The 13098-nt window shown below is 43.6% G+C and overlaps 1 protein-coding gene across 3 annotated transcripts in view; it reads left to right on the forward strand.

Moving 5' to 3' along the window:
• Cc2d2a (coiled-coil and C2 domain containing 2A) overlaps positions 1-13098 on the forward strand; it is a 100783-nt gene that overhangs the window by 12212 nt on the left and 75473 nt on the right. For all 3 annotated transcript variants that reach the window (XM_076864550.2, XM_076864552.2, XM_076864551.2), the window contains one exon: positions 12815-12903. In XM_076864550.2, coding sequence (XP_076720665.2) covers positions 12815-12903 — 89 coding nt within the window. The remainder of the gene's footprint in view (positions 1-12814; positions 12904-13098) is intronic.

The raw sequence follows: 13098 nt of genomic DNA on the forward strand, positions 1-13098 counted from the left end.
GAAGAAAAGTTTTCAGTTTTTCATTGAATGTGATCTCAGCTGTATGATCTTCATGGTCCCTTTATTATACTAAGGTAGCTCCCTTCTAGTTCTAGTTTATTGAACATTTTCATCATGAAAAACTGCTGAGGTTTGTCCAGTGATATTTTTTTCTGCACCAGTTGGAATCATCATGTGGTCTTGATGTGAATTCTGAAAATATATGTATTGCATCAGTTGATTCCATATATGTCAAACCTTCCTGCACTCCTCCTCTATTTTATGTTAGGGGAAGTTGCATGTTTGCCAGTGAACCTGCCAGGAAAGGCTTGCTTCCCTAGGCTGGAGCTAAGAGTCTATAAATGAATCATGAGGCTTTTTCTTATAACAATCCATAAACACTGTTGCCTACATTTTCTAGATAAAACTCCAAATTTAGTGCTCCCCCAGTCCTAACAAAAGAGTTTATATTCAAAATACTGAGAAAGGTATGGAACTCTAATTTATCTGAGACTTATACTCCTGAGAAGGGGCGTGAGGGGATAAACAGACCAATAGATAGGCAGGCAGACAGATGCACAGATCAATCTGATAGCCTTGAACTCTTGAGAACTTAAGACCGCCTTCTGAGCTAGGCAGCCGTCTGGCAGGCACCCTGCTCAGGTCTTCACATGTACTTTGCTATTAATTACCAGAACACTCCTGTTCTTAGGCATTGTTTTATAGTTTAGGTGATGAGGGTCCAGAGACCGTCAACAGCTAGAAATGGTGGATTAAAATCCAAGCCCAGATGTGTTGACCTCCAGAGCCCACGTTCTTGCTTGGTGCAATGCAGGGTCAAGAGACTGACAGATTTAACCCTGGTTGCTCTTGCCCACAAAAGACACAATGGCAAATGATACAATGTGGTTCTCAGCAACCCGAAGGAGTCTCAATATGAGACATAATTCAGGTAAGAAGTTTCACAAGATTGTCAATCTGACTGTCCTTCCTTTTTCCCCAAAAGATTGGCACTCAGGTAGATTATTGCCCTTTGCTCCCCTAGAATTGCCCCATCCCTAATGTTTTTTTTTTTTTAATTTTTTATTTTTTTGTCTTATCCTAGCTATTCCTCTTAAATAAATCAAAGAAAACATGCTGTCCCTTTGGAAAGCATGCCTTACTCCTGGGAGGCCCAGCAGGCCCTGTGCTCCCGTGCCCCTTGGGCTATGTGAGTATCTGAAGTCATCTTGAGATCCGTGCCCAGCCCTGTCCCACCACCACCACCAGACCTGAAGCCCTAGAGGCCAGAGACTGCCTTTCAACTCTGCCTGGCACAGCACTGATGTGCAGATGGCGCTACACAGTACATGCTGAGTGAGCTCAGTCTCAAGCCGGGCCCTCTGCTCTTTGCCCCAGGCCTTGCCCTGGTTCAGGCGTGTGAACTTGCCACCCTGAACAGTGTGCCCTTACACCAAGTCGCCACCTGGATCCAAAGGTTTGGTTCCTCCCTTGACTCTTTACTTCCCAAACCTATCTTGGATCTGGGATGCTCCTCAACACAACCAGCCCAGCTGCTCACCTTGAATTTGTACCCATCTGTCACACTGTGGCATTGCTACAGGTCCAGTATTGTCAGGGTCAGGCTGCATTCAGAAACTGAAAGGCCCGTATCACTGACCCTGTGTTCTCCCACACAGCACCAGACTCATGCCCAGAGGTATCATCTCCCCGCTGAACAACAGCACAGAGCTCTGCTGTGGAAGCTTTGGCTTCCACAAACACATATAAAGTCATAGCATCCAAATAAAAGCCTTTCACTGAACATGTCCTAGTTCCAAATCAAATAAACATCTAGTTTACGAGTATACACATTCCCCCACAGTTCCATCTTGCACCATCTCTTAAGGGAATAACCATCAAACGCTAAGTAGTTTCTTATGAACATAAATTTCTTCATTACTAACATCTGTTTTCCATTCATTCCTGTTAGTGTCTCTGATTAAAGTATCTTTTCAGAGCCAATTTCTCAGAATTGGTTGAAAAGAAAGTTCAGAATCCAGTGAAATTTGATGTAAATGAAATGAATAATTGACTTTAGTTTGCTTACTAAAAGTCATCGAGACCTGGAGAGACTGACCCAACACACAAATGAAGTGAAGTACACTACGAGAGTCCAGGAGAGCGGCCTGAGGAGCTGGGTCCTGGGAGTTGCCCTGGAGACCAGCAGCTAGAGCAGGGGAAGAGCATTCTAGACAGAGGATGCCCACGAGGGATGCAGGAAACATCACAGTTAACCAACGCATGAGTAAATAAACATTGCCTAGTATCTTTAGTTACAAGGAAATACATGACTTACATTTCTCTCTAGTCATAGCTTCAATTCCCTGGCCTCCTTTCAAAAAAAAAAAAAAAAAAAAACTTTCTTCAAATCAAAATGTCTCTAGACTCATCATTTCCCATTTTTGTCTCTAACCCTTTCTTGAATGCACTCCAATCTAAAACATCCCCACTCATGCACCAAAAATGTTCTTGTCAAGGTCACCAGTGAATTGTCCACTTGCTGAATTCCACAGTCAGCTCTTGGTCCTGATCTTCCTTAGTTTCCAGCCCCAACAGAAGCAGCTCTCTACTGCTCCTGGCTTTTTACTTTGCTTCAAGGGCTGCACCCACCTGGTGTTCTCTCTTCCTCCCTCTCACTATGGGTGGGTCTTGCTCACATCCCCCCACTCAGTGTTGGAGCACTGCAGGCTCAGGGTGTGGCCTCTTTATCAACACGTTGTCATAGCAAGTCTTAAAATTCGTTCTGTACACTGACCAGCCCCCAAATTTTCAAGCCTGCACCTTTTCTAGCATAAATATGCAACATCTACTTTGCATACCTAATTAGACAACTCATGCTTTTAATAGCCTGATTGAGGTAGCCTTATACATCATAAAATTCACTAGTGTGAGTGCACACTTTAGTGATTGTTTGTAAATGTATAGGCTTTGGCAGTAGCACTACAATGCAATTTTGTTAGCCCCAAAAGTTACCTTGGACCATCTCCAATCCAACCCCTAGCCTTAGACAAACACTGATTTGTTTTCTATCCCTAAATATGCCCTTTCTGGACCTTACATGTAAATGCAATCATATGTTATGCAGCGATTTGCATCTGGCTTTTTCACTTAAAATAATTTGGTGGGGATTCATAAATGTGGCATGTATCTACATTTCATTCCTTTTTATTGTTGCACTGTATTCCATCTTATAAACATAACACATTTTATTTATGTACTCACCTATTAATAGACATTTGGATTATGTTCATTTCGGTGCTATTATAAGTAGTGTCACTATGAACACGTGCAGCATGTCTTTGTATAGCCTTATGTTTTCCTTTATCTTGGGAAGATTCCTAGTGGTAGAACCTGGGTCATGTGATAAATTTGTGTTTAATTTTTTTAAGAAATGGCCAATCTATTTTCCCAAGTGGCTGCTTCATTTTACTTTCCCACCCATAGCATATTCCAATGTCTCTGCAGCCTATTCCACACATGGTATCATCTAACTTTAACTACATGGTCCCTCGTCATGTTCCAAGACCCCCAATGGATGCCTGAAACTGCAGATAGTACTGAACTCTACACTGTTCTTTCCTATACATGACCACCCATAAAAAAAGTTCAATTTGTAAATTAGGCACAACAAGAGATTCGCAATAACTAATAATAAAACAAACAATGTTACTATTCTGTAATAAAAGGTATGAGTATTCCCTCCCTCTCAAAATATCTTATTTTTCTGTAGGTCTCAGCAAACTCAGCATATGATTTTTTTCTTTCCTTATTAAGTCAGAACTTCCACCTTTGGCACTTAACAGAAGTCTTTCCCAGCTTCTCTTCAGCAGGTCTGAGTTGCCAGCATCACCACTCTTGACTTTGGGGTCCCTGTTAAGTACAAGAAGGGTCACTTGAGCACAAGAACTGCGATCCCATGGCAGTTAATTGGACAACCCAGACCGTCACCAAGTTTAAAGCTTAACAGGCTGGTAGTGTGTATAGCCCAGATGCACTAGGCAAAGGGACGGTTCATGCCCTGGGCAGGAGGGAGCTGGATGGCGTTAGATTCTATCCCACTATTCAAAGCAGTGAGCAATTTATATATCTTAAAATTTATATCTTAAATTTTCCATTTAATAATTCTGGACTGTGATTGGCCACATGTAGCCGCAGGTAAGGAGGCACCATTGTCCAGCTTTTGAGTAGCTATATAGTGTTATTTCTTGTGCTTTTAACTTGCATTTCCCTAATGATTAATGATTTTGAGTATTCTTGATATTATTATTGACCGTTTATCTTTTTAACAAAATTTGTATCTAAACTTTTTTGTGTTTGTCATACTATAAAGCTGTAAAGAGTTCTTTATATATTCTCGATACATGTACTTAACCAGATATATAGTTTGCAAATATTTTCTCTAAGTCAATGGTTTGTCTTCCCTTTTTCAATAGTGTTTTTGAAGTACTAATGTTTTTAACTTAGATAAATTCAAATTTATTTTTAGTTATACATCATGCTTTTGGGTTGTAGCTAAAAATTCTTTGCATAGCCTAAGGTCATGATATTTTTCCCCTAGGTCTTCTAGAAGGTTATTGTTTTAGCTCTTACAATAGTTAGGTCTGTCATCTAATTTGAGATGACTCAAATTTGACTCAGCTGAATCTGAGCTTCTGATTTCCTTCTCCCAATACAAATTTGTTCCTGCTACAACTTCTCTACCTTACTAAATTCATTTTTCTATTGCTTGGGCCAAAAGCTCAAGAATCATCCTTGACTCCTGTCCTTTTATCTGCCCACAACAAATCACCACCAACACCTGCCTGCTTTTCATTCCTGTGACCAAAAAGGCTGACAAGAACAACTCAGTGGAGGAAAAGTTTATTTGGGGCTATGATTTCAGAGATTAAGACCATGGTTGGTTGATTCCATTGCCCTGGGCCCAGGGTGAGGCAGAACATCTTGGCAGAAGGGCGCAGCGGAGGAAAGCTCCTCAGTCCGTGGCGGCCAGGAGACAGAGAAAGAAAGGAGCAGGGGCTGCAGGAAAGATGAACCCTTCCAGGGAACACCCCAGGGACCTGCTTCCTCCAGCCACACTCCTGGTCCTTTCCAATGGGGTGGTCTGACTGGGTTACAGCTGTCCTCATCTAATCAGTCACCTCTGACGATTCTTGCATTAACATAGCTTGTGGGGGACAGCTCACATCCAAGCCATGACAGCAGTGCTCCACTTTCAGAATAACTCTAAAGTAGGACCCTCTCCCACCACCTCCACCACTAACTGCCACCCTGGTCTCTGTCTCTCATCTAGAACAAGGCAACAGCCTCCTGACAGATCAAAATCTCTCTCTCTCTCTCCCTCCCCACCCCCCCTCTCTCCCTTTCCCCCCACCCCTGCCAACAACCAGAGTGAGCTAAAAAAAATAATAATAATAAGGTCCCGTTACTCCTCTGCTCATTTCCTTCAGTGATTCTCATTCAGCTCAACACCCAAGCCTAACCATTTAGTATGCCCCCACCCCAGCTTGGCTCCCCTTCTTCTGTGACCTGATAGTGTGGTATTCTGGTACCCCTTTACATTGTGTGTGTGTGTGTGTGTGTGTGAGAGAGAGAGAGAGAGAGAGAGAGAGAGAGAGAGAGAGATGTTCTTGGCTATTCTGAGAGTCTCTCAAAGTCCCGTTTGAAGCCCCTTGCCCTGTGCCATACCACAATGATGTCAGAGCACCTAGTCTGGTCCAGGCAGATAGTTCCCAAGCCTGGGAGTTCAGCTGAAGCATGGCAAAGAGGAATCCCAAGGCCCAAGGAACTCAGGAGACATAAGCCAGAATGAGGGCTCCTGAATTTTCAGCTAATCTAAAATGAGAACATTAATGAGGCTAGAAGACAAAATCCTGGGATGGGGCTGGGGTTGTGGCTCGGTGGCAGAGCGCCTGCCTAGCACGTGGGAGGCCCTGGGTTCCATCCTCAGCACCACATAAAAAATAAATAAACGAAATAAAATATTGTCTCCATTGACAACTAAAAATATATATGAAAAGAGAAAAAACCTGGGAGAACTAGAAAAAAAGAAAGTCACCAGAAAAGTCCCCCCAGAGCTACTCAGCAAATGTGAATTATCAGCAGTGCTGGTGTTCCTACCCCAGGGAGAGCCTGATCATTCTCCGCCTGTTTTGACTTCCTTTTATGTAAAGACATAAGTGACACTAGTCTATTTTATAAAAATCAGGAGAAAGAAATAAAAGAATCACCCAGGTTCTTATACCCCAGGGGCAGCCACCCTCCACCTTTCGTCCCCCCTGCTCTGCCTTCTTCCTGCCGGAAGTCGGGGAGAGCCCTGTGTTCCTAGAGTTCTGACTGTGGTGTGCAGAGCATGCTGGGTTGCTGGTCTGACTCTCCACCCAGTTAGTTTTCCTCCCGAGCCCTTTGGCATCTGGCCTCTCTGTTCCTCTCCGGCCTTTGCTACTGAAGTGAAGCTGCCTTCGTCCCACAAATACCCAACTCCATATTTACATTCCGTCCCTGGAATTTTTCAAGAGGGGGCAGATGATGTTTTTGGTGGGGTTATGCAACAGGAAAAGCAGAAGTGAGATCATTCAGGCTAGTGGTCACCCAGCCCTCCATACCGCCACTGCTCCCCAAGAGTATTTCTAGGGGGGGCATCATTGCCCCTCTAGAAATACAAGCTTCCCGCTGCATATTTTTAAATTGCCACAGATTTTTATCATACTTTTAAATAGTTGCCAAACATTTAATCTGTGGCCTATTATACATGTTTATGTTTAAAAATGAAAGGATTTATCCATTTCGTTTCCCAAAGGAATCTAAACATCACAGTCTCAGCTAAATCAGATATAATACACTCTTTTGTAGCCGTTGGAAATTTCATACCATCCCTTTCTTCTCAAATGCCTTCATTCCACTTCCCTGCCAGATTTTATGTATGTTTGTGCTTGAGAATCTTCTATTGTCTACCCTGCTAACAAACTGAATTTTTGATTGAGCCATATTAGAGTTATTAATAAAACAAAATTGATGAACCCATAGAGACACTGTAAAACTCAGTAAATAATTGTTAATGACAGAGATTTAAGTCAATAAAAACTTTGAGACATATATTCTTTATCTAGAGCAGAAGGTGGAGAAAAGAGTCATCTCACATGCTTACCTACTCTACAACCCATGTGACTCAGATAATACCAATTAACACCCCCAGATACCCTGCTTCTAATTCCACAGTGAGTCCTTGTGAAGTCCTTGTGTACTCCAAGGTACACAGCTGCTCTGGTGTAGGCAGCGAGAGCCACAGAGAAACAGCTTAGCTAGAAGTGAAGAAATTTCTGCAAAAATAAGGGCAGGTGGGGCATTCCAGAATGGTAGAGCAGGAACCTTAGAGAACCCACATCCTCAAACAGAACATCGGGAAAGCTGTCAAAATAAACTTACTTTATTTTTTAGTTGTTGATAGACCTTTATTTTATTTATGTATTTATATGCAATGCTGAGAATCAAACACAGTGTCTCACATGTGCCAGGCAAGTGCGCTACTGCTGAGCCACAGCCCCAGCCCCAAACTTACTTTATTTTAAGAAATTATCTAAAGGTTTGCAACAGTCCAAGGAGTTCCACCCCCTCCCCCCCACAAAAGCAGCTGAGTCTCAGTAGGAAGAGCAAGCCCAGTGTCCTGGTCCCTTGCCTTAATCCTATCCCCCTTGATATAGCTTCATAGTCTCACAGCTGTGGTGTCTGGGAAAGCCAGCAACTCGAAGTCACTGGAAGGGAAAATGCATCTAGATCTCCTCAGAAGTCCTACTGCCTGAGCATCGTCATTATTTGACCTGTATATTTAAGCTTCCTGAGAAGTTCTTTTCTCAGGGGTTATTCTTATTTGACGAAATCAGCCCTCACTCCAGGAGAACTGGACATTTGTGAAAACCATAAGCAGGGGTTACCTGCAGAGCAGTTGCTGAGATGGCATTGCCAGTTGGGGGTCTACAAGAGGATGGTGAAAAAATCTTAAAGTGAAAAACCAGGGAAGGAGCTGTCCACTGGTGGCTTTGAAAAGTCCCAACATTATTCCTGCACATCCAGGTAGGGCCTGAGATGTCCCGAGGCTCTTATCCCTGGATGACATCAAAGCTCTGAACAACCCATATGGGAGAAAATATTTTCAAGTCAAATATCTGCTAAGGGAGTAATATCTAGAGCGTACAAAGCCAATAACCCCACATTAAAATAGGCTGAAGACTTAAGTAGGCCTTCTCCAAGAAGGATGCATAATTGATGGACATGCTTATGAAAGATGCTCAGCATCATTAGCCATTAGGAAATGGAAATCAAAACTGCACTTAGCTATCAATGCACCCCAGTAAGATGGCTGTAATTAAAAAAAAAAAAAGACAGATAATAATAAATAGTGGCATGAATGTGCCTAAGTCGGAACTCTTGCGCATCGCTGATAGAAATGCAAAATGCTTCAGCCACTAAAACTACATTTTAGTAGTTCCTAAGAAAGTTTAAAATAGAGTTAGAATTAGTATATGACTCAACAATTCAGCAACTAGGTCTGGATCCAAAAGAATTGAAAACATATGTATGTCCACACACTTTCTCATACACAAATGTTCAGAGCAACAACGTTCATAATAGTCAAAGAGTGGGAACAACCCAAATTCTGTCATCTGATGAACAAAGAAATAAAAACTACTGAAATGCCTATTTTTAAAGCATGAGCTTTGTGGTATGTGACTTACCTCTCAATAAAGCTGTTCTTAAAGAATAAAGTAGTGGTGTGGGCATCAAAATTCTGGACCATGTTATTTGGGGACATAAGATGAGAGAAATAGAAAATTATTTCAGTTTTATGCAATTCCTGTTTTTTTAGGAGCATGATGTGGTTTTTGAGGGGCTAGGCCTACCAGAAGTGGTTAAGAGAAAAGTAGAAATTGTCCACCATTTTCTTAAGCCTGTAAGGAGAAAGAAAGGGGTGCCGTGAGGGAAAAGCAGGTGGGGTACCTAGATCCAGCAGCCACGTGCCAATGTGAGGGTGAGGTCGCTTTGGCTGATGGGTTTGCTGAGAAGCGAGTGCAGAGCTGCCCACCCTTAGTCCCTCACTGCCTCCGGAGGAATGTGTCGCTTTGTCCAGGAAATCTGTATGTCCAACTACACGGACCCTGCGTATATATTTTAATGGAATGTCCTGAAATTCTCTCAGAGCCCTAAGTTCTTGCATAGCCCCAACGAAGCTTTATTTAGAAATGCTTCATCCCACTCCCTGGGCGTTTGGGAGTGCGGAAACTTTCTCCATGCCAGATTCCCCTTGCTGTGTCTGAGGGCCACTTTCTGGATGAGCCTCCTCATGTGTATGTGAAATCCCACCCTCCTGCAGCCTGGCAAGGCCACTCTCTCCACACCAGAGCCAGAGCCATATCAGTCTAGCATCACGTGGCTGCTTCGTAATGAACTGGAGTCACTGATAATAAAGTAGGGACCCAATGTCTCATGAGGACTGTCTTAAAGCTGTTTAAAGAAACCACTTGCCATATTCTAGCAAGATAAAAATAAAGCACTTAACCCCATCCGTTATTGTGTCCAAGGGAGTGAGCTCATGCCGTGGGTGCCTTGTTAGCGGTTCTGTCCTAAAGAAACCGCCACGATCATCATCTGGTTTCAGCCAAATGAGGAGTACGTTTGTTTTGTTTGAAATGCTTTTTTAAGTGCGATGCCCCCCACACCCTCACTGCTGCCCTGGGTGTTCTTCCTCGACTGGCCTGTCACTGCAGCCTACCAGCTACAAAATCCTCTAGCATGGTCCTTGCCTGAAAGCCGGTCACAAGCTAGCTGGGAGATGGCAGGTCACTCTGTGGCTGTACAGACCAGATTTGGAAATCCTTACATCCTCTAAATGTCTTTTGCTGTAAAAAAAAAAAAAAAAAAAAAGATCAGTTTTTAAAACCAGTGGTTATCAAGGGATACTGAGGGAAGAACAGGAGAAGCACCGAGGAATTCGAGGGCAGTGAGCCTGCTCTGTATGCTACTGTGACAGTGGATGTGTGCCACTGTGCACCTGTGCAGACCCACAGACGTACACCACCAAGAGTGAACTCTGAGGTAAATGTGGTCTACAGGTGATAACCATGTGCCCAGGTAGATGCGTCAGTTGGAATATCGTACCTACCGCTCTGTGCAGGCAGGCCGTGCCCACATGTGGGAAGGAGTTCTGGAAAATCTCCTTGCCTTCCTCTCATTTTGCTGTGAACCTAAACTGCTCTACAAAAATAAAGTATATGAAAATAAATAAATACCATCCTTACCAAAAAATATCAGGCAAGACCTTTTTTTTTTATTCTTTCAAATTTTTAAAGATTTTTTAAAAAAAATAATACTATTATTCAGAAGTGATAGTGTTTAATAAAATATCTTGTCTCTATTTAAAAAAAAAAAAAAATTCAGAAGGGCTGCAGATGTGGCTCTGGTAGAGCACTTGCCTAGCACGATTAAGGCCCGGGGCTCTGTACCCAGCACCACAAAAAAAAAAAGAATCAGAAAAGTATTCTGTGAACCAGGTACAAGTAATAACTGTTTTGATTGAACTGTAAAAACTCAATATTTTCATCTCCTTTAAAGGTCAGTAAATACGCAAGATGATTTTATGTGTTCAAAGAAATTTATTATTAATTTTTGGCAAGGACCTCTCTCTCCCTGAGAGGGGATGTTGGGGTAGGTGGCCAACCAGAGAGCACTGACAACCTCCAGAGGAACCAGGGCCCTGGTTACCCACCCAGCACACCACACGCTCAGTGACACTTGGGATGCGCCTCCCCTCTGTGACCAGGACCTAACAACCTGGAAGGAAACAGGTGTTAATCAAATAGCCACAGAGATACATAGATTCAAATATGACAGATGCAACAAAGGAAAAGCCTCAGGACACGGGGCCTGTGTCACAGGGTTGTCATCTGATGTGGTTAACACGAGTTTAAAGTGGAAAAATGTCTTTCTAAAACCGATTTTAAAAAGAATGCCAAAGGCCATTTGGTGAGCTGATCGAGATCCTTCTCAAGAACTTTGAACCTCCACATACACAGGCAGGATCGTAATTGTCACCATGAATATTTCATGCTTCCATGAAGACACTGAGTAAGTGTGGTTGGGGACGAGATGGGCATACTCTGTGTGTCTTTCTGTCACAAAAGGAAGACAGCACAACAGAACCTGAGTGGCCCTGCTGCACAAATAGGCTGCGAAGCCCCAGTGTGTGCAGAAAGCAGGAGCCGGGGACGGCAGAGTGTTGCTTCTGCCGCTCGTCACGTCCTTTGCTCTGCCTCTTGTCCTTAACCTCTTCTGACTTCAGCTGCCAGCCTGCCTCCTGTGACAGTGTGGTCGGTGTCAGAGCCTCTCTCTTGAAGCATCTCTCTCTCAGCATTCTTCTCAAACCTTCAGCTCTCTGTGGTCAAAATGCTCCCAAGTCTTTACCTTTGGGCCTGGCCCTGTCCCAGTACTCAGTGTCCTGGACAAGCACCCCTGACCCATCCTGGCTCTAAGCAACCTCACCCTGGAAGGCCCAGTGGCCTTCCCCCTCAGGAGCCTCACCCTCCTAACAGCCTCAGGTGGACCTGCAACACCTTCTCCTTCTTTCTCTAGACCAGGGCCTTCCGACCTGAGTGTGCTTAGATCCCTAGACGGTGCTCTGGATTCTGACTCATAGGCTGGGGCACAGCCTACGACTTCATATATCTAAGAAGTTCCAAACGATGCCCGTTGCTGCTACCACCACCAAAGACTGTTCATTGCCTCCCACCTGTCCATCGCTGTGAGGTCACACTGACTCCCAGGACCCCCTTTCCCTATTATCTTATACCCAGACGGTGTAGTGGGGGGGTCCCCAATGCCTTGCCCACTTCGACCCAACCATCCTGTACCTGCACCCAGGTGCAGCTTCTAAGAACACTGCAACACTGACTTATTCCTCCCTTCTCTTTCTTCAAGGCCGCCACCTTCTTGGAGAACACAGTCCAGACTCCCCAGAGGCCCCCCGTCACATAACCCCAGATTCCTGCCATCACCTCTTCCTCTTCCAACAGTGACTCTGCTTCACCAGATTGACATTCCTTTTATCAAAGACTCCATTTTATTTCCACTGCTTTTGTAATGGCTCAGAGCATCAGGGAACAGAGAACTGGGACCTGATCCCAAGCCTTCTGCCACCTAGGTGAGCCATGGTGGAGCTGTCATCTTTTCACGGGGCCTTGGAGTCTTCATCCTCACCATACCTGGTGATGGCAACACCTGAGTCCTCTCTATCTGGATTATCAGAGTGCCGTGAAGATTGAGGAGAACATACATTTGACACAATAGCTGCCCACTGGTCCAAGATGTTTACATCTATATTCAATAATATGTGCAAAATATCGTCTCTGCGATGCAGCCCAGGGCTGTGGCCTAATCCTGTAGAAAAGTTTCTCTGGTCAAAATTAAAACATAAAACCCAAACTCATTGGCCATCCATTTGAGAACACTGTTCTCAAATCAGCAAATGGTAATTGAGTTGGCAAGTGTTGGAAAGTCACATGTCATTCATTTTATTCTTAGTTAAGTCAAGGCGACAGGCCCTGGCAGACCCAGGTTCTAGTCGTCAGTCTCAAAGAAGCCAAGATGTACACTTACCATGTCAAAAGAAGGGTTGTCAGCATTTTCTCATGTTTGCTTACGTGAAGGTCTGAACTGGCAAAATAAAATTGCATTCTCTCACTTTTTAAATTTAATTTTCTCTTTAGGAAAAAAAAATACTTAAAATAATTTTCCTTTATTTTCAAAGGCTTGCCTCCAATTCCATCAGCTTCCAGAACGGGCTTTGCAGAGTTCTCCATGAGGGAACGCATGAGGGAGAAACTGCAAGCTGCGAGGGTGAGCAATTGCAAGAATATTCTCCTCTCCGCCCATTGCCATTTTGCAGGGTGTGTCCAGCCTGCTTTGGGTGCTCCCGACCATGCAGATCCCAATACATTCCATTTATTTTTCAAATTCTAAATGTTAAAGTAGGATTTTTCATTGACACTGATGAAGATTATGCATGACATTTGATGTCATTCTTCCATCCAT

Source organism: Callospermophilus lateralis, chromosome 8, assembly GCF_048772815.1.
Source record: "Callospermophilus lateralis isolate mCalLat2 chromosome 8, mCalLat2.hap1, whole genome shotgun sequence".
NCBI lineage: Eukaryota > Metazoa > Chordata > Mammalia > Rodentia > Sciuridae > Callospermophilus > Callospermophilus lateralis.